The sequence below is a fragment of the Drosophila grimshawi genome, unplaced genomic scaffold, assembly GCF_018153295.1.
Source record: "Drosophila grimshawi isolate 15287-2541.00 unplaced genomic scaffold, ASM1815329v1 contig_311, whole genome shotgun sequence".
Lineage (NCBI taxonomy): Eukaryota > Metazoa > Arthropoda > Insecta > Diptera > Drosophilidae > Drosophila > Drosophila grimshawi.
This window is the reverse complement of record NW_025063098.1, coordinates 10,026,284-10,048,590: the sequence shown is the minus strand read 5'-3', so window position 1 is coordinate 10,048,590 and position 22,307 is coordinate 10,026,284. Positions and strand designations below refer to the sequence as shown.

At 36.7% G+C, this 22,307-nt stretch overlaps 2 protein-coding genes across 3 annotated transcripts in view; one reads left to right on the top strand and one right to left on the bottom strand.

The window, feature by feature from the left end:
* LOC6563891 (inositol 1,4,5-trisphosphate receptor) overlaps nt 1-12,592 on the bottom strand; it is a 25,424-nt gene extending 12,832 nt beyond the window's left edge. For both annotated transcript variants that reach the window (XM_001989759.3, XM_032737683.2), the window contains exons 1-2: nt 12,242-12,592; nt 622-888 (exon numbers count right to left, since the gene is read on the bottom strand). In XM_001989759.3, coding sequence (XP_001989795.1) covers nt 622-722 — 101 coding nt within the window. In that variant the 5' untranslated portion in view covers nt 723-888; nt 12,242-12,592. The remainder of the gene's footprint in view (nt 1-621; nt 889-12,241) is intronic.
* LOC6563892 (glutamate [NMDA] receptor subunit 1) lies at nt 4,792-22,307 on the top strand. Its single transcript, XM_001989760.2, has 15 exons — nt 4,792-4,889; nt 13,259-13,498; nt 13,571-13,693; nt 15,099-15,323; nt 15,388-15,590; nt 17,189-17,354; nt 17,440-17,545; nt 17,617-17,777; nt 17,843-18,059; nt 18,780-18,975; nt 19,349-19,561; nt 19,825-20,253; nt 20,758-20,930; nt 21,514-21,770; nt 21,917-22,307. The coding sequence occupies exons 2-15, from the start codon at nt 13,337-13,339 to the stop codon at nt 22,232-22,234; spliced, it is 2,949 nt and encodes a 982-aa protein (XP_001989796.1). The 5' UTR covers nt 4,792-4,889; nt 13,259-13,336; the 3' UTR covers nt 22,235-22,307.

The window sequence follows — 22,307 nt, the reverse complement described above, 5'->3', positions numbered from 1 at the left end:
TTAACAATTCAATTCAGAAATTGTAAAAAAACCATTCTTCAAATAAGAATTAAATTCTGTTTCGCTCTTCAGAAAATTTGAGTACAATATTCTTTACTTTAATAACCACTGATCGTAATTATAATGTTTAATAACTGTCACAGTTACTATTTGATATGATTCTGCTAGGAAAAATCAAACGGAGAGCCTAATTTTCCTTGAAAGTGCCATATTTCCTTATTTAATGCAATATTTTTCCTAGCAGCGCTAAAGCGTAAAGAATTCTTTTCTACAGCTAAGACAAGAAAATTGAGTATCTTTTAGATAAATAAGTAAGAGCACTTTAAATTCGAAAAGAAAGTGCAATTTTCAAGTGTTGTCAAGGTTTGTTGAGCATGTTGATTATATCTAATTAATTTGCACCAATTGGCATACAAGTAGCTTCCCTTTGCGTGACACATTGAGAAAGGAAAAACTCGAGGCGCCACGCAACAGTTGTCAGGGTGTCCTCAAAGATCTTCAATTGAAATGTCATTCAGGGCAAGTACACTAAATGAGTGGGTGACTAGGTGAGTAGGTGAATAAGTGAGTACTGTGAGTACAGTGAGTGAATAACTATGTGCCAGTATGAATGGTACTCACCCGAGTGTGCTCAAGAAACCGCAAACGCTGCCCTCCGCATAAAGCGAAACAATGTCGCCCAAGTGGAGGAAGCTCGCCGAGCCAATTATATTGTCGCCCATATTGAGGCGGTGTGTGTGTTGTGTATTTCACTTGTGTGTGTGTGTGTGTGTGCGTGTGTGATTTGACGGCGGGTGGTATTCCGCCTGCTGCTTGTTGTTTTCGCTTTGTTTGTGGCCGGTTATGCGAGTTAATTGCAAAGATTTGTCGCTGCTATTATTCTGTGTCCTGTGGGAGTAGACAGAAAGAAAAAGCATACGTTTATTATGTTTGTAAGCAGCAGAATAAATCACATTTAGCCTAATTAGTACATTACATAAGCCAGCTATAATTTGTCATTGATTTATCGTATCGTTTCAGTAGCTTTGTTGCACGTGGGAAATCTAGACAGTTTTTTTGGGCGTGTCAACAGATAAATTAATCATAATTCGAATACCTACAAATTTCTTATGTGCCCAATATGGACACACGTTGAATGGGGAATTCTAACTGTGATTTTTTGTTTAATATTTTATGTGTAGTTTGTGCTGTTAAATTTTAAGTGCTTGTCATAGGAAAACTTTTCTACTATATGTATTTTAATAATTTATTGTTTGTGTGTGATTTGTCTCCATTGTTCATAGAAAATGGACACAATATGAAAACAAAAAGCTGAGGCAGTCAAAATGCTTAAGCAATGATATATATAAAATATAAAACAAAAGTGTATTGCTATTGTTGTTTTAATGGTGGCATGCCACATTGATTTTCATGTCCATTGTTGGTATTTTCAGAGTGTTAGCAAAGAGTCTTACTACATACAGCCTAATAGACATATGAACCAAATATTTGTGCACAAGTATTTTAAATAATCACACTAATTACATTAGATTTACAGTCCAAAGTTAAACATTGCCTCAACCACAATAATAAATAATCAATAAAATTCATTAAATTTCCGGATACAATTCGCTGAGTTATTAACTATTACCCATGTGATTATTTTGCTTTGGGTCAGTCACCGGCATTCTTCTTTTTCTATTTTTATTATAGCTCCTGCCCAAAAAATACTATTGGGCAATACTCGGAATATTCAATATATATTTGTGTGTGTGTTCCTTCATGTTGTGAGTGTTGTGTTGTGTTTATGTTGTGTGTCTGTCTGGCATAATAATCAGCGAAGAGCTCAACTATCAATGGACAGAAGCGAATCGTGTTTACTCACAAATAATTGCCAATTTCTACACTCAGATAAAAATTGCCATAGGTTTTAGTAAACCACTCTAAAAAATGTAAACGTTTTTCTAGTTTTTAGAAATAATTTTTATATACATAAAAAATATTCTAAGATTCCAAGAAATGCAAATAATAATTTCGAAGAAAAAATTTTTACATATTTTTCTAAGTCTTAGAAAAATTCACCCTGAAAATTAGAAATGCAAACAGAGATTTTAAGAAAGCCACAATCACAAATTGATGCAAAAAGTATGGCAATTTACTAAAATTAAGGTCGATTTTTGTTGAGTGTATTAGCTTGACAGGCACAATGACAGGCAATTAGTTGTGGATTTGTCTTAAGCTTAAATTCCAGTATCCACTTAGGCCAAATTCCAGTCAGTCCTCATAGCTCTGATTTGAGATTTATGCACATTAAAACATTAAAAATTCATATTTATGTGCAGGCAAAACTCTGTGTGTGTGGGTGTGTTTGGGTGTGTGTGAGTGATGTATGAGACCTTGGGCGGAAAGAAATTCCAACAAATTCCGCAGGGAGAGCAAACGCAAACAAAATGTTAAAAAAAAAATAAAAAAAACGTCGACTTGTCAGTCAAAAGCAAAATAGAATGCCCCCAGGAAAGCGATGCTGCAGCATGTGGCAGGAACAGGAAAATGTGGTACGAAAGTCACAACTTCCTGGCAAATGTGATTGAAAAGGCAATTTTAAATCTTGTGGCAGCTGCCACAATTATACTATTTCAATTCAATTAGAACTGTTATCATTATAACAATGATAAATTATTGATCTTGTTCTTCTTTTTCTGTATCGCTCACAGCTGTTGGACAATTAAAATGAAATTTGTATCAAAATGCATTAAAATTAATTAACAATAATCAAACAACTTCCAGATTCTTCTATCCACACAGATTTACGTATATGTGTATGTAAGCACTTATACATCAACGGGTTACAGTTGTGTGTGTGTGTGATGTATACACATGCCTCTGCTAGGCGGGTGGCCCATTCAGAAATTTGCCTTTTTTTCCTGGGATACTGGGCAGAGTCGCACACACACACACACATACACACACACACACACACACACATTGCTCACATCTCACATTGCCTGGCTCTAGATTGATTTGCCAGGTGTACATTTTCATGCTCGAAGAGGAGGATGATGAAAAAGCACTTACAAATATTTTCACAAATTTTCAAATGTAAACAAATCCAAGCTGCACAAAACAATTCATATTTTTCATTTTAACTCGGGAGTCGTATAAATAAGTAGCACTAATAAATAAAATAATAAATTAACGAGGTGTTTGAATTTTCTTCGCAGATGCTTGCACGGCGCGACCGCAATTAACGAGAGTCAGCGAGAGAAAACAACAAAAGAATAATGCAGCTTTTAATGTGACCGACACAGCCGACAGCCGACGACGACGACCCACAAAAGGCCAGCGCTCAAATGAAAATGCTGGAAAGCTTATGCGTAGAGTCGCTGCCAAAAAGCTCAGGCGCGAGCGTACAAAAAGCTTTTCCAATGTAAGGCAGTGTGTCGTGGGTGTAGCTTTTTGAGTGTTTTTTTTTTTGTTGATGCTGCTACTGTTGTTGTTGGATCCAACATTTTGCACACACAACTTTTGCTTTCATTCATGTGTGTGCTTGCTTGCTGCCTTCGTCCGATCCCCTTTCCCCTATGTCGTTTCACGCATCAGCGCGGCGAATTAGCTTTCTTAGTTGTGTACATTAGTTTGGCCTCTCCTGCTTTATGCACTCGCTTGAGCGACGCCGATGAAAACGGGTCATGTGCAAATATGATTTGATTTCCACATAGACAAAGACAAAGACATTGACGATGACTTTGACTTTTTGCATGCTTCTAATGCAAATGCAATTGCATTTAACGGGTCAAGGTCACGGATTAACTCAAGACTCTCTTTGTAAGTGTGCTTGTGTTTGTGCTTTTCCTCTTCATTTATGTTTGTGTCTTGAGTGGCTTTTGAGCCTGTTGCTGACTTTGGAGTGGTTTTTCTCAACAACTTATTAGCTGAGTGCACAAATAGGAAAAACCATTAGAAAATAATATAGCTCAAGTATTGTAATACAAGGGCTTGTTGTTTGAGCATGAATTTCTTAAAGTGCAGTATATTTAATTTTACCTTAAGCACCAATTATTTTATTATATATTTCTTATGTATTCTTATCGGCCTGTCAAAATTTTAATCTAGTTGGACAAATTATAGCGAATGCAAATTAAAAACAAATCCATTTCAAAGTAGATTACAACCAGTCAACAACCCAGCAGCGAAAAGACTCCATTACGGATTCGATTCGTAATTTATAGTTTTTTAGGCGGTGTAGCTTCGAATCCATACCACAGCCCATATTACTTATTCACAATACAAGCTGCTTTACCCTGTAATGTAGAAAGTATGATTTGCCGAAAGTTTTTTTACGCGCTTTATAGGCTGGCATACCTTGTGTGATGTATTTTCCACTATAAAAATTGCATTGCGGTTAAAAAAAAGTCTCCCATACACACACACATGCACACTCAAAACTAACTAAAATCACTCTCTTTCTCTCGCACAATACAAACGCCACAGGTGGTCGCTGCGACAGCGATGTCGACTGCGACAGCGGCAGTGACATCGATAAACGCACGTGCGAAAGGTATAATCAGCTGACCACCGAATGAGAAGAGGAAAGCGTAAAACATGCAAAACAATAGACAATTGCTTGTTTGTTTACGTATGCAGCGCGCAGGCGTAACACAGCTTTCGTTAAACTTGAAAAGCTTCACTCATGAGAAAAGCTGCCTGGCAACGCGAAAGCTCTCTCTCTCTCTCTCTCTCTCAAGCACAGGGATAAAGTTTGCCAGGCCAAAAAAGGGACATACACTTAGTAATAGAGCGTCGCGCAAGGCGCAAAGTCGTGACCAGCAGGCCAGTCTAATTTGGCGACTGACGGTCTCCGACCGAAGCAGACCCGTCGAGGACCGTTGTTTACTGCGTAGTCGACCACGGTGCGTATGAGAAACGCCCGCCCGCGATTTTGGTCTGTCCAATGTTGGTTGTGTATGTGGAAATTAAATATGATACAATGGGTAGCTTGTGCTTTTACAAACTTGTAAGCCAACAAAAAATAAAACGAGACAAGCAACACGACAACAAAATTAAATAAATTAAAACCTATTTTGTTTTACAAAACAAATTCACAGTGAAAGTTGAGGCAGCAGCCAACAAAAAAAAAAGAAAAAGAAGGATAAAAGTTCTGTGTGCGCGTGTAAGTGTGTGTGTATGTGTGTGTGTGTGTAAGTGTGTGTATGTGTGCGCGACAGCAAAAGAATAGAGAAAGCAAAGCAAAAGCATCCCGTAGGAGTGGCACACATACAAAAGTGTTTGCATAACTTAAGGCGCCCGCCTCCCCTTCGAGCCATTATATATATGTATATCTTTATACATATATATATATATCTATGTATATAGCCAATATAATTTGATTAAGGCCAAGTCCGAGGCAGCAATGAATGCCCAAATATAGGACAAATGCTGTGTGTGCTGGTGATTCATGTGAAAAGTAAATACATCAACATATAATGTCCAAACATTTTCAGTGATATGCTTTAAAGGCGTGGCTCTTTTCAGGGACTCCGTCTAAACACAATGGATCCGGTCAGGACTGGTCAGTGCATTGTCTGGAGTGCTGTTGTCGGTTCACTTATTATCGTAGTCGGTTGTATTATCTACATTCTATATTTTTGGGGATATAGCTACTTAGTGGAAAACATTGGGATTTTCTATTATTGGATCTGTATGCATTTCAATCCGCTTGCAATTATTCAATATGAAATTAAATGTTCACACCTTCTATAGGAAAGGATAAAACGATTGAAGATAAGAGCGTTAGAGAAATCTCATTAAAAACTCGCCACAGTTGATGAAATCTGAATGCGGGATTTACATATAGTCCTATCAAGAGTAAAATGAATCGTTCGTATAAGTTGTGTCTGGCAAATATAAATTGTATGTTGATGTATGAATGCAACTTTTGTCGACACCCTTAAAGCCAGAAATTCGAAGATTGGAATATATACTGGTCGGTGTCCGCATCAGGAAAAGGCTTAAAATTAGAGTCATATGTCCACTAGAAAGCTAGGAAATCGAGGAAATCGGTAATCGCAAATCGATATGTCCACATATACCCAAAATTTTAAAGCTACAGTCACAAAATGTGGTTGGTAGATTGTTGGCGATGTTCTCTGAAGATTAATTTTAATAATAAATTTGAAAAGTGAGCAATTGCCTCTGGTCTGCAAGGGTATTTAATCTTCGGTGTGAAGTAAATAAGCTATTTTTCTTTTTTCTTTTGCTATTTGGTCCTTTGTATTATAAACTGTTTTCTGCTGTCTACAATTTTTGTAACTGCAAACAGTTTAATATTATTTGGCTATGCTGATAGTTTAACGGCTGAAAGTGGCTCAAAGCCAGTGAAAATGTTGTAAATAAACAAGTAATCGCAATGACCATTTTACAAGCAACCAGATGAAATGTGAAAAGAACTCAATTTAATAATGTTGGCAACAATAGACCAAAAAGCAGACGGCATTGAACACAAAAGGCTCTTAAGCTGAATAACTAAAATCAACATTGCTCTGAGCATTAACTGGCTGAGGCGGCCAGGTAGCAAGGCGGCAAAGGGATTGGATTGGGAAGTGTTTCGTTCCGGTATGCTCCGGATGCCAATAAACAGCTTAAAGGTTCGATCAATTCAATGGAGCGCAACGGCAACTCAACATATGTTTAACAATTCGTGTGTGCAAAATGGGATGGAAAATTACCCTTGAGAGCCCTGGCAAATAAACTGGAATGCCAAAATAATACAAAGCCCACCCCAAAGAAACGAAAAAAATAAGTCCATGTAGATAGTTTGATTATAGTAAAGATAGCCCCAACCAACAAAGAATATTCTGTCTTGTGCTAGTTCAAAAATGTTAACCTTATGCAATTGTGATAAAAAGCTCTCTAAACACGTAATGTGATATAAAATAAACACACACAAATTTCACATACACACACACACACACACACACCAAAGACACCCCACATGCCCGCACACATTGGGAAATTATAGGAATCAGCTGAAAGGCGCCGCTTTAGCAAATGGTCCTTGCGAATGGCTGCATGGCTCCATGTTGTCCCTCGCTACTTGATTGGCTTAGGCAGCTTTCGCACAATGAAAGGGATAAAGGTTACAGCATCAGGATCCAGGAGCAAGGAGGGTGAATTTCAAAGTTTTTGGCATTGATTGAAGCTTTTGTCCGTGCGACACTTTTGGGAGCTGCCCTTGCTGCCTGCCTGTTGTGCCTGTTCCTCTCTTTGTTCTTTGGAGCCCTCAACTACCACATTGATGTTGTCATAAAACAATGGTCGTTTATTTGGCAAAATTCAATTAGATCAGATAACGAAAAATTGTGCAGCAACAACTTCCTGATTGTGTTCACCAGCAGCTCCCGGATATCCTGTCAATTGGATTGCATCCACATCGATTCCATCCAACGATGAGATCTAGAAATGTAGTCAATGCATTCGGTTCAAATAATTTGAATTGCAATCCCATTTGTCGTGCACCTGTTTCTGAATATTTATTTTTGTGTTGATCCACTACAATTAAATGTCTGGCAAAGGTCAACGTATACTCGCATCGAGAAAACCGCCAGCATTTAATAAAAGTCTCATCAACAATTGAAAGCGAAGCGACCATTCAAACGAGATTTTAACGGGTGACTCAAAACAACGCTATAAACCAATTTCCTAAAACAACAAATGTGATAAGGGATAAAAATCATAGTAAAAAGTGTAGTTTTCAAAATCGAAAGATATGGAATAGAAGAAGTGCAATAAATTATATTTGAATTAAATTTCTTGAAATTTACTCTAATTTTAATAAACCATTTTTCGAGAGTGTGAATATTTTGAATCGTATTACAAAGTTAATTTGCGCTCAAAGTTTATTTGAATATTTGAAAATTGTATTCTTCGAAAACATTTACGTTTTATATTCTTACGATAATATAAATCGAAATTTGGTGTCTAGACTCAACAATATTCGTTAATCTCAGTCTGATATTTTCCGAGGTCATCCATTTGATATTTTCACTTTATTTTCTCGGATGTGGCTACTTTGTATATCTGTGGGAAGATATTGGACGCTCCACGAATGAAATGAAATCGAATTTCTTTGCAATCTATGAAATACCATTAATAATTTTGTTAAATTTTTTAATTGATTTTTAGAACTGTAGAAAAAAAAAGAAAAAAATATTATAAAGTAATAAAGTTTTTAATGTTTTTGCAAGACAATTGGAATCAGATGCATTTTTTCTTTGTTCAAAAGACTCTCTTTACTAACTATTAGTGTACATTTCTATTATTATTTGTACAACTTTAGCAAAATCATTTTAGTCATTTTAAATGTTTTAACATTTGCTTAACTTTTATCACTAATGCCAATTGAACAATCGGATGGCATTGCAAACTGTTTTGTTACCCTGTATAATTCACGTACTGTTCTATATATATAAATATATATATGTATATATGTTTTTGCATGCACAGACATCTTCAGGCATGCATCTGCATGTCAGTTCGAATTACACAAAAAAGTCACCAACATTCAGCGACTGCCAGTCGCAATCAGCTTCAAAAAAGAAAAAATACAAACAAATAAACCACAAATGGCACAAACAACAATAATAATAGCAAAAAACAACATCAAACAAAACGCCAGCAATGGCACGTTCGCCATGGAAAAAAAATCATCCTTCATAGCACAAATATCGAGGGAACAAAGGGGATTCAAACAGCGAAAGAGGTTTCGAGCTGATAGTCGTGAAACTGGGAATCAAACTTGTTGTTTGTTGGTTCTGCGTCATCCAAGTTGATGATGCATCCGCAGTGGGTGTGTTGGGGTTGGCGTGTGTTGAGCCTGTGGCACAATCTATTAATAGCACACAAATAGGCAATGATGTATCTGAGTGTGTGTGATTGTGTGTGTGTGTGTGTGTATGAACTGAATTCTTGCAAAAATGTTCAAGGGGGAGCTGCACATTCATTACTTTCAATCAATTCAGGAAATATTCCATATCAATCTTCAATTTTCCCACGAAATGTGGGGAACATATTTTTCGAAATAATACTAAACTCGTACAAATTATCATTTTATGGTAATATAAAGGGGCCATAAAGGGGTAAGATATTTTACTTCTAAAAGACCGCATTAATTAGCTTTAATTTAAAGGAAAATCCTATTTTCAAAAAAATTCATTCAGAAGCAAAAAGTAAAAGATGCTTAAAATATATCAAATGAATTGTTAAAATATGAAAAAAGTGAGAGAAGATTTGATGAAAAATGAAAGTTGGAATTATGGAATACATGGAAGAGTACATGAAAAAAATATATAATAATCGATTTAATGAAGTAGTAGCATTATTTGCTAAGTAAAATAAAAGTTGTATTATATAGTATAGTATTTGGCAAAACATAGGAAATTTATAAATATACACCTCTGCAAAGAGTATTCCAAATGACCCCATAAAATGCATAAGTTTTAAAGCTTAACTAAGGAAACAAAGGTAACCTAACCTAAAAGGAAACAAATCCGAATTTTTACGTATAGATTGGAAGAAAACTTTCGAGCGATGGATGAGTTTTTGTATTTGTTTTTTTTTTTATTTGTTCACCTGTTTACATTCCTTTGCCTATTTTACAACTTGTTCTGCATTTTATATGCTAGTCATTTATTATATGATATATGGTGAGATAACAGCCAATCGGACATAATTAACTATTAAAATGTCTAATGTTTTTTTTTGGAATTGTTGTTTGGAATTTGCCTGAATCATAAAAGAAAAAAACCCTCATTTAACTCTGCCAATGTTTACAATCACTGTTGAAATGAATTCATTTTTTATGTACACATTCCGCAAATTATCAAACGGAAGGCTTGCTTAATTTTTCTGAAAAACTCAGAATGTGAATAGGATTTTTTTTTTTCGATCCGCATTATCGTTGGCTTTATCTGTATATTAAATATGTATATTGTATTTCATTTATATGTATTTTTGCTTGGTATATTGCTATTTGAATTTTGATTGAAAGAAAGTTCCAAGAAATTGCAAATATTTTGCAAATTTTGATGATCTTCAAAAAAAAAGAACCTCGTCCTATATTCTCAAGAAATCCGTACAGTTCTTGAATACAGAACATGTATTTATTCTCCTTATTAGAAAACCACCCAATTCAATCCATTCAGTCGCAATTCCTTCTCTTCTCGTTTGTTTATATTATTATTTATTTACTTATTTGATGTCGACTAAAAACAGTCCAAACTTTAAATGTTACGAATTTAATTTATTTAAAATTAAAAGCGAGGAACTAAATTATAAAAGTGAAACTAAAGAAACAATAAAATAAAGGATATAATAAAATTGTGGGATTCGGAAAACCCAGAAAAGATCTAATCAGACCAATTGTTGTTAATCATGAGTAGCTTAAGGAAAATAAAAGCAGCTAAGCAGCAAAAAGAGAAAGAGACAGATACAAAGTGAGGCATATAAAAAAGGAAAGTTAGGAAAATCTCTGAACCATCGTCTTATTCAACTTCCATCGTTTATTAATCGTAGAACATTTGTCAATATTATCTATTCTCTAGTTTCTCGCTGACTCCTTCCAATCTAATCCCTCGTAACTATTCCCCAATTCGTGCAGTAGATGTTGAATCATTTTTATTTATTTTTTTTCATTATTAATCATTAAGTAATATATTATTATATTATTAATTTAACTATTCATTTTAATTGTAAATTATTTCATTTGTAACGTTAATTTGAGGTATACAATTATGCAATTAATAAATTATATGAAAATGTAATAATTAAAATAATAAACAGCAAAATACAAAGAATTCACTTTGACACTGGTAAAATTCTATTCCTCAGTCGTTTACATAATCAGGAAATGTTCTCACTTATTTATAATTGAGAGTTTACGTAAATGTAAGTCTCATTATTGTTTTGAAAATTGTTCCGCTGATGGCTCTGATGATGATAACGATAATGGTAATAACTGCAACACAATTCCAGCTGATCAAACACGCACGCACATACACTTGCATACATGCATACGTATGTACATGTGTGTGTGTGTGTGTAGACCCTTTAATATGCAGGGAGAAGAAAGCTCTCTCGCAGTAATTGCTATGAAGGGCACTCTCAATTGCGATAGTTGTTGTTGTTGGCTGCGGGTCAATCAGCGTTGCTCGAGTATCTTTTATTTATATTATAAATTGTTGTTTAACTATTTATGTTAATTGAGCATATGGCAAAAGGCGTTTGTATCTTTTTGTTCTTGCCGCTTAATTGAACTGCAAATTATGCACATATAAATATATATGGAACTATGTATAAGTATAAGTATTGAGTAGACGAGCACAAGTGTGTGTGTGTGTGTGTTTGTATAAGAGTTTCTGCAGGCATAACTTAAAGTGCTCTCGATGTGTCTCAGTCATTGATTTTCACTGCTGAACGTTTAATTGAGTCGTTATCGGCAGTTTGCTGTGTATGTATGTATGTATGTATGTGTGTATTAATGTGAGTCAGCTGCACATGCATTAATAAATAGTGCGGGTGTGTGAGTGGGTGTCGTCGAAAAATCTGCGGTGCGCGTGAAATTTTATACAGAGTGCAAAAAAAAAATTGAATGCAACGCGTGCTGTGGACAGCATGTGGCGCCATCATCCCACCCTACTTAATAACTACAAGTTATGCACAACACCACACACCATCCCACCCCATCTCACCCATTCCACAAATTTGAATATGAAAGCTTTTTGGCTCGTTCTGCTCCTTTCGCTCTCTCACACTCACACTCTCACTCGTCCTCTCTCTCTCTCTCTCTCTCTCTGTCTGTTGCGCTTAATTAAGCACGCGTCTGTCTGCTCGCTGCCCTCTTTTCAATGCTAAGTGAGAGTGCGAGAGAGGGCGTGATTCTTTTTACAGTTGTTGTTGTTGTTGCTATTTGGGTGCTTGTAATTGATTCTGAATAGGCAGTGCGAGCAGTCTAACAAAATTTTCTTTTTTTTCTCTCTGTTTTGTCTTCAATTATTCGACATGAAAGCAAACTTGTTTTTTAGCAATTAGCCCAACTGTCATTTAAACGTTATCAAAGACTTGCCTTTTGACCCACATAAAGCCCTTTTTTAATGCCGTTAAACCAGACAGATTAAACGGCCAACAACAGGTGGAACGGGTTTTTTTTTGTATGTAATATAATAGGGAGCATGTTGGCAAAATTGTCGTTTATTTTTTAGTTACTTACAGTAAAATCTGCAATTTCAGCGTCAGCTCCTCTGCTCGAATTGAGTTGAGTTATTTTCACATATTTTTATTATTTACTATTTTATTTTATTATTTTTAATCTTGCGGTAACTGAATCATCACCAGAGCGATCATCTATATGGGAGCAATAGCACTCGTAGATCGTAAATCGAATAATTTGATTGCAAATTAAGTTTTATGGCCACACGCACACACTCCAAAAAGCCGCACTCGAAAGAACTCAAAATATATATATTTTTTTTTCACCTTGAGTGCGCGCACTTAACCACAAAAAGCGCAAAGGGGAAGCGCAGAAAACAACAATAACAATAAGCGACTGCGCTGCTGCTTTCAATAGGCGAACGTTAAAAAAAAAAGCAGAAAAAATTAAACACACGCGACTCACAGCAGCAGCAGAAGAAGGTAAAAACAAAAAACGCAAAGCAACGTCAACAATTGCGACGCCCCCGCGCCCACCGCTGCAACGGCAATAACACAACGCCAAAAGACGGCTTTTAAGACAAGACAATGACGTCGACGGCGACGTCAACGTCAAGCGTTAACGCAAGCAAACAACAATGGATAGATTTTCAATTACAATTTTCACACATTTCCATGCATATTTTGGTTTACGCCAGTGTGCCTACTGTGACCTACAACAAGGCCACACACTTTTCCAATATATTAAAACAATATTAAATAGCTTAAGTAGTAGAAAAAATGCGATTGTTGAATTTTTATCTTCCAAGTCTTGCTTGCGTAGTGGTCCGCGATAAGAAAAATCGCGGCGAAGCGACACGCGACAATATCGAAGACTGAGCACAATGAGCAGGCAACAAGTGTCAAAAACATCTGATCGCTTTGAATAGCGAACAGTCTGGTAACATGCACAACCAACATATGGTAAACTGAAGCGTTTGGTTGGGCAACGCTGCGCATGTTACGATCAGCGGTGGCAACGCCAATTTGGCGGGCAAATTTAAAAATTAATAACTTTAAAAGGATTTCCTCTTTGCAGAAAATGCGAAGCGCATAGAAATCACCGTACACAGCTACCATTTCCCTAAAAAGTTTGCACACAGGCAGCTGCAACAATATGCGGGTTGCATTTATTTATCGCTGGCTTTTGTGTGGCGCGGCCATTGTAAATGTGCTCGTAGCACAAAGGCACACAGCCTCCGATAATCCCTCCACATACAATATTGGCGGCGTATTGAGCAATTCCGACAGCGAGGAGCATTTTCGCACAACAATAGCGGTAAGTGTGTTTGTGTTATTCTTTGCCTAACTGGATATTTGCAGATTATGAATATTAATTCCCGCGTTGCAGCATTTAAATTTCGATCAACAATATGTGCCGCGAAAAGTCACCTACTACGATAAGACAATACGCATGGATAAGAACCCAATTAAAACCGTGTTCAATGTCTGCGATAAGCTCATCGAGAAACGCGTAAGTATCAAAGGAAAAACAAACAGCAATCATTTCCAATTTTTTGCATCTCGGCTGGCAAATGCAAATATAATTAAAGTGCCTCCGTCACCATCCACGTTTTTGGGGTCTTCATTTTAATAATTCAAAGGGAAATGAGTCGGAAATGAGTCGGTGACAAGCGGTAATTTGCCCGAGCATATCACACACAGTCATTTCGTTCGTCAGTCTATCAGTTCGTCAGTCAGTCAGTCGTTGGTTCATCCGGTTGACTGACTGCCTGCGAATTGCTTTAAGACATATTCAGCGCAAATAGGCAGCAAATATCCGATTTATGATTAACGGCATTTAAATACCCTCTCAAAATTATATCATTGATTCATCATTTTGCAGTTTAGTCTTTCAGTTGGTCTGATTGATTCCCCATTCCGTGCAATAAATTTGAATATCTGCAGATATTTTAAATGTTGTATTATTTATTACGTTTTAACTTTTAACTCAAATTTATATAATTGTAGTCATTATTTTTTATGTTTATGTTTATTTTGTAAGCTTTAAACATTTTTTAGACTTTATTTAGTCTTCATTGAATAAATAAATAAAAATATGAAAAACGGAAGTTCGTGGATTATTTATCCATAAATATATATTATTAAGTATATAAATTAACTTATTTAATTTTTGGCAATTCTCCTTTGTTGACTTCTTTTATTTTAGTTGCATTTTGTTTTTCCGAAGTTAAGTTTCCTTGGGGTACAAAATTAAAAGTTGTTTTTTAACACAACTTAAATATATTTTTGATAAAGTTTCCAACTATATCCGCAAAGATTTTAGGCTTTTGCACAATTGATTAAAGTATAAACCTTAAAAAATGCCCATAAACTAGAGACAGCTGTAATAAAGTGTGTACTTCTGTTGAGTTGCTTTACAACAATTTATAGACTGCGACAGTAATAAAATTGCACTCATCTTCAATTAGAATATGATCTCTGTTAAGAACTTTAAAAAGTGCTTTCAAATAAGTACTCTTGACGGGGTTCATTAATCGTACATTGTCTCGCACATAACTCAACTCTTCGCCATCTGAATCAATTTCGAATTGTGCTGTGAGCGCAATCGTAATTGTCATTTATCATTTGCCCGGAGAAATGTGGCCATTTTTAACCTTTCATTACACACCCTGGAGGACAAGTCGGTGTCAGATGAGATTCATGTTGCCACACAGCCAGTAAATGATGCACATATATTTTGGCACTCAATTGCAGAATTCTGGTGACGCCCAATTCGATTTACACTTCCGCTTGTCTAGAGATTGCTCCCCCCACACCAAACCGTTCCTTAACCCAGTTTTGTCTTTTTGCATTTCTCATTCAATTGGATTGATTTTGTGTGTGTGTTTGTGTCGTGGTGCCGTGTCTCGTTTCAGGTCTACGCCGTAGTCGTTTCGCATGAGCAAACCTCAGGCGATTTGTCGCCGGCAGCTGTGAGTTATACGAGCGGGTTCTATTCGATACCCGTCATTGGCATATCCTCGCGGGATGCGGCCTTTTCCGACAAGAACATACACGTCTCCTTTCTGCGCACAGTGCCCCCGTACTATCATCAAGCGGACGTTTGGCTCGAGATGCTCAGTCACTTTCTGTACACGAAGGTAGGTAGTCTAAGTTATGACTTATTGACTTATGGACCTGTCTCCATTGCGATTCCACCGACAGGTAATCATCATTCACAGCTCCGATACGGACGGACGCGCCATTTTGGGTCGCTTCCAGACCACATCGCAGACCTACTACGATGATGTCGATGTACGTGCCACAGTCGAATTGATTGTTGAGTTCGAACCAAAACTGGAGAGTTTTACGGAGCATTTGATCGATATGAAGACAGCACAGTCTCGGGTTTATCTCATGTATGCCAGGTAGGTTAATAAAACTCAAAATTATGCTTATTTTTAGATGCTAACTTAGTTGTTCCTATAAGTATGCTACAAAAGCTAGAAGATAAGATAAGATAAAAATTTAGTTGTAAAAGATATGATTCCCATAAGATATACTCATACACTTTAAAACCCAGCAAATTTGGGTTTCCTTATTAAGAATTAAAAAGTTTTGAGTTTCTTTGTTAAAAACACATTAAGTATCTCACAGGATTCCTATTAGACAAAGTGCATCCTTCAATCCTTGTTTGTCTCCATAAAATCTGGGTCCAATTAGACTATTTTATCTTTGGTTCAGTCATTGAAGTTACATATTTGTTGAATTTCGAATATGGTTTAACTATTCTAAAATATTCTCTAACGAACTTATAGACATATCATCTGGGGGCTTTTCATTACATAATATTCGCTCACAATATTTATGTTTTTGGTTGCAATTGCGATTAGTTATGGGAACTCCATTTAAGTAAATATTATTCTAAACTCGAACCAAGACTTAATAAATTAATACTCAAGAATTATTTCAGACTTAATATTCTAAAAATAATTTAGCTTTCAAGTACTTATTCAAATGGGTTGTCCAAAAATAAGAAAATAAGATGTTTTTAATATTTACTACTTTAAAATAAGATAAGATGTTAAAAAGGTTGATTCGATTTGATTAAAAAATGTAGAGTTCCTCCAACTTTTATAAAAGATTTAATTTTAAAGGACACATCTTTTTTTTATATTATTATGCGTAATAATTTACTGCCAAAATCATGATTATAATATATTTTAGAGATCCCATTCATTAAATCACTATTTACAAGCTGATATTTAATCTTGGTAATGTTTTCTAATTATGTACTAGAAAAGAATAAAGTCTATAAATTCAGTCAAATCCTTTGGCTGCCCAGTTCATCTTAGTAAGCCAAAATACGTAAAACTATTTTTAAAAATTAAATAAAAACGGATGGACCATTAACCTAATTGGCAAATGAGTTCTGCGACAAAAATCAAGGCTACGAAACTTACACTGTCCAACTCACCAACTGCTAAATCAGTTTCTGTGATATCGATTTCGTCGCCATTTTGACCATCTGTAAGGAATGGAATTCTAAATCGGCCATCCATTTTAGAATATCTATTTTGCCTTCAAGCAGAATACATAAGAAAATTGAAATTGCCTATTTCGACTTATTTAATAACTTTATATAGACGGAGAAAACAATATCAGATATGTTATCTAATAGTAAACGATATGAAATCGTTCCTTTTTTTTATATATTAGCATGGGCAATAAAGTTGCAAATATTTCAACAGTAATGAAATATAAGCATTTGACTGAGCGTTATTTATAAATGTCCTGTTCATTTATTCATTAAACACTATACACAGATATTAGGTTTTACAGTCCCCAGATCCCCAGTGCTGTGCAGATTTAGGTTCATTTATCAACAGACAAGTTTGGAGCTTATTAAAAGACTAGTCCTTAGCCTGTGTCCCCAGGCTCATTAAAATAAGCTGTTGTGTTGTGTTTTATATGTATATGAATGTGTATATATAACGTGTATGTGTATATATGTGTATATTCATAGCACCGAGGACGCTCAAGTGATATTCCGCGATGCTGGCGAATACAACATGACCGGCGAAGGTCATGTGTGGATTGTGACGGAGCAGGCGCTCCATGCGAATAACACGCCCGACGGAGTCCTCGGCCTGCAGCTGGAGCACGCCCACAGCGACAAGGGACACATTAGGGTAAGTAAAGTGTGCATGGCACATGTTATTCCAGACCATGTCGCCGTCCAGCATCTTCATTATGCATGATGTGTTTGGGTTACAGGACAGCGTTTATGTGCTGGCCTCGGCAATAAAGGAAATGATATCGAATGAAACTATCGCCGAGGCGCCCAAAGATTGTGGTGACTCCGCTGTCAACTGGGAGTCAGGTGAGCTCTTAACCAAGACATGATATGAATGTAATTGAATGCATCATTAATCGCTCCACACCATCGAATAGGCAAACGACTCTTTCAGTATCTTAAATCCAGGAACATCACCGGGGAAACGGGTCAAGTGGCCTTCGATGACAACGGGGATCGCATCTATGCCGGCTACGATGTGATCAATATACGTGAACATCAGAAGCAACATGTTGTCGGCAAGTTTAGCTACGATAGTGTGAGTATTAATCAGTCAAAAGATATCCCTCATATCGTATAATCCAACATCGATTTATACTTCAGCCGCGGGGCAAGATGCGAATGCGTATCAATGACAGCGAGATCATTTGGGGCGGCAAACAGAAGCGCAAGCCGGAGGGCATCATGATACCCACACATCTCAAGCTCCTCACCATCGAGGAGAAGCCATTTGTCTATGTGCGTCGCATGGGCGACGACGAGTTCCGCTGTGAACCCGATGAGCGTCCATGTCCCTTATTTAATGCCAGCGGTGCGACTGGTAAGAGATACAATCGTATACACCAAATCATTATTATTAGATTACCTATGAAAATTGGGAAAAAAACGTTTATGGCAATGTTGTATCGTATTCTGTCTAAATAAGAGCTAAAAATCCCATTTTAGATTTAAATTCTAATCGAGTTTCCAATTTCCTGAAAGCAAACAATATCGATTTGCAGCACTTGACAAAGGCAAGTCAAGAAATCCTGACATAAATTGTTACCTAGCTGCGTCAAATTGTGACTTTTCCATTTTCTTAAGACGACTACAAAATATACGTTATTTTGGATATGGAGTGCTTAATCTTAGCTGACTTTAATTTGAACTTAAAGTAAGCTATGAGCACACCAACTATTTCCTATATTTTATAGCAGACCATTCCATTAAGAGAGATGTTTTTACCATTATCTTTCTTGCTTATAGTACTTGAAATTCGATTTGCATTTTCCAAATCAATATGTTTTTATTCATTCATTACGCAGGTGGGCAATTTCCGATTCTACGTCAAATTTTACATAAACGTAAAGTGTCTTAGATTAAAATAAAAATATAATTACAATTTGTCCCCCCAAAATTCGTCATTCTCTGATCGACTTAGTTTTCAATTGAATTCCATCAACTCATCATCTTATGTAGGGATTAGTTTGGACTGGTTATATACTTTAGTCACTTTCGGGTGGAAGACTTTAACCATTTTAAACATATTGTCGTTTTTTAGCCAACGAGTTCTGCTGTCGTGGATACTGCATTGATCTGCTCATTGAGCTGTCGAAGCGGATTAACTTTACCTACGATCTGGCCCTGTCGCCAGATGGCCAATTCGGACACTATATCCTGCGGAATAACTCCGGTGCGATGACGTTGCGCAAAGAGTGGACGGGTTTGATTGGCGAGCTGGTCAATGAACGTGCCGAGTAAGATTTATTGGAGCCTGTAGTATTAGTTTTACAGGCACTTGTCATGATATTTATTAAGAATATTGATAAAATATAAATATTGAAAATTGGTAACAAACTATTTAAAATTATTACGTATTCAAATTGCATTTGTTAATTCATATGGAAACTTAATTTTTCCTATTTTCCATAACTATTTCATTAAAGAATTTGCCATAAGATTCATTTGAAGTCCTACTTTAAATTTAAGTTTATTTCGCAATATTTATTCGTATTTATACATTTTTTAGGAGTATTTTTTTTACTTTAAAATTTTAGTGGTAGTATGAGTTAAAGATGATTTGAATAATAATGATTAATATGTGATTTTTCTCTGTTTATTCATTTCTAGCATGATCGTTGCACCACTAACCATTAATCCGGAGCGTGCCGAGTATATCGAATTCTCGAAACCATTCAAATACCAAGGCATTACAATACTCGAGAAGAAACCGTCCCGATCGAGTACTCTTGTGTCTTTCTTGCAGCCATTTAGTAACACGCTATGGATCTTGGTAATGGTGTCGGTTCATGTTGTGGCGCTCGTGCTCTATCTGCTGGACAGGTGCGTACCAATTCCCACCAATCCCCCCTCACCAGTCTTAGAACTGTAGTCAATCACCAGAAACACACGCAACACAAGCATTACTTGTGCCACTCGATGAGCGATGTTTTAGACTTAATATGCTCGTTGCATTTGACGGTTGAAAGGCAGCGAGCAGATCAAACATCCAAATCGAACCAAGTCCCCGACATTACTTAGCCGTGGTTAAATGTTGGTGTTAAGTGTACGTTTTACTAACTGAGTGACATTTCTCTAACATTTAGATTCTCACCGTTTGGACGCTTCAAGCTATCGCATTCGGACAGCAATGAGGAGAAGGCATTGAATCTCAGTTCGGCGGTTTGGTTCGCCTGGGGAGTTTTACTCAATAGCGGCATTGGTGAGGGGACGCCGCGCAGCTTCTCGGCCCGTGTGTTGGGCATGGTCTGGGCAGGCTTTGCCATGATCATTGTCGCCTCGTACACGGCCAACTTGGCCGCCTTCCTCGTGCTGGAGCGGCCCAAGACGAAGCTGAGCGGCATCAATGATGCCCGTCTGCGCAACACAATGGAAAATTTGACCTGTGCAACGGTCAAGGGTTCATCGGTGGACATGTACTTTCGACGCCAGGTGGAACTGTCCAATATGTATCGTACCATGGAGTCCAATAACTATGTCACTGCTGAGCAGGCCATTCAGGATGTGAAGAAGGGGTAACTGAAGATCGCACTCTCTCTCTCTCTGTCTGTCAAACACACACTCTCTCTCTCTCTCTCTGTCTCTCTGTCTCTGTTGCTCTTCGCTACGAGTGTTTAATAGTCGCATGATTTTGGCACCCCAACTATAACTAGCTAAATAGTTAACCTAACTAACTAACTAACTACAACAATAACAACTACAAGAACAACAATAACTACAACAACAACTATGAAAGTTTCAGTACTCACTCTTCACTTTCCACTCAATTCAAACTCTTATCACTATCTTTTTCTCTCTCCCCCAAGTATCTCTCTCTCTCTTTCTATGTCTCGTCAGTAGCCGTAGTAATCGTAATCATATTCGTATTGTCCTCGTATTTAAATGTTTCCCCAACGAGATCTCTCTCTCTCTTTATTCAACAATTTTGTATTATTATCACTATTGTAATTGTTGTGATCTTGAAACAATTAACAATTATAAATTTGTTACTAAATATTTGCACCTTTTGTTTCGTTCAGCAAACTGATGGCTTTTATTTGGGATTCATCCCGTCTCGAATACGAGGCCTCCAAGGATTGTGAACTGGTTACCGCTGGTGAGCTATTTGGACGCAGCGGCTATGGGATTGGACTGCAGAAGGGTTCGCCCTGGACGGATGCTGTCACGCTGGCCATACTCGAGTTCCATGAGAGTATGTTATATAAAAATATATTAATCAAATATAAATATTAAAAACTAGTGTGTTGAAATCGGTTACAATACTTTTCTTTATTTACTTAGGAAAATAGAAAATTAATTAATTTATTTTTAAATTTAATTTGACCAGTTTCATGTTTGTTTTAATTGAAATATGAAAAGATACAATGAATTTTAAGCCTTATTTTAGTTTAAATATTTACCTTATTAAGTATTCAAATTTTATTCATTTATTTATTGTACGTTTTTTGCGATGTGTTTCTTTCACTTCATAATATATTTAATAATGGTACAAACTGAAATTCATTTAAATATCAAAAACAAATATGTTCAAATAGTTTCCATTTTTTTTATTAAGTATTAAAATATATAATTATTGAGTATTAGAACATTATTAATTTATTCATTTTTCAATTCATTATTTATATATATTTTTTTAAATATTATGTTATTGATATATTTCCATTAAGATTAGCTTTCATTTGTACTTTAAATTCAAGTTTATTTCATACATAAAGTAATTTTTTTCGATTCTAGCTTATGTGTTAAACTATTAAGTTAACAATTTCAAATTGCAGGTGGATTCATGGAGAAGCTGGATAAGCAGTGGATCTTCCATGGACATGTGCAGCAGAACTGTGAGCTGTTTGAGAAGACGCCCAACACGCTGGGACTGAAGAATATGGCGGGCGTTTTTATATTGGTTGGTGTGGGCATAGCCGGCGGCGTGGGACTCATCATCATCGAGGTCATCTACAAGAAGCATCAGGTGAAGAAGCAGAAGCGTTTGGATATAGCACGCCACGCAGCCGACAAATGGCGTGGCACCATTGAGGTAATCCTTCTTAATTCCTTTTTGTTCATCTGGTATAAATTCAAACTAAATAAGTTATGTTTAATTTTTGGATTGTGTTTCTTTTCGTGTCAACGAAAAAATAAAGAAGATTGATTGACATACATATCTCATTAATCATTCTATAGAAACGGAAAACGATTCGCGCCTCGCTGGCCATGCAGCGACAGTATAATGTGGGTCTAATGGCCACACATGCGCCCGGAACGATTAGCCTGGCGGTGGACAAGCGACGCTATCCACGTCTGGGACAGCGCCTGGGACCGGAACGCGCCTGGCCGGGAGATGGGGCCGATGTGCTGCGCATACGGCGGCCCTATGATCTGGGCAAGGGTGGTCTGACCGCATCGCAGCTGGGATTGGGCAAGACGCGTCCACAACAGAATCCATTGCCACCGCGTTACTCGCCTGGTTATACCAGCGATGTCTCGCACTTGGTCGTCTAAGTTAACATTTTTGGAAACCAAAGATAGTAAAATATATACACCCACACACATCTATGTATATGTATACATATAT

Excerpts from the sequence above, each read along its gene's own strand:
- LOC6563892 (XM_001989760.2), top strand. The coding sequence starts at position 13,337 with ATGCGGGTTGCATTTATTTATCGCTGGCTTTTGTGTGGCGCGGCCATT. Across the intron at positions 15,591-17,188 it reads GTTTATCTCATGTATGCCAG|CACCGAGGACGCTCAAGTGA; the intron begins GTAGGTTAATAA and ends GTATATTCATAG. Across the intron at positions 18,976-19,348 it reads CTGGTCAATGAACGTGCCGA|CATGATCGTTGCACCACTAA; the intron begins GTAAGATTTATT and ends ATTCATTTCTAG.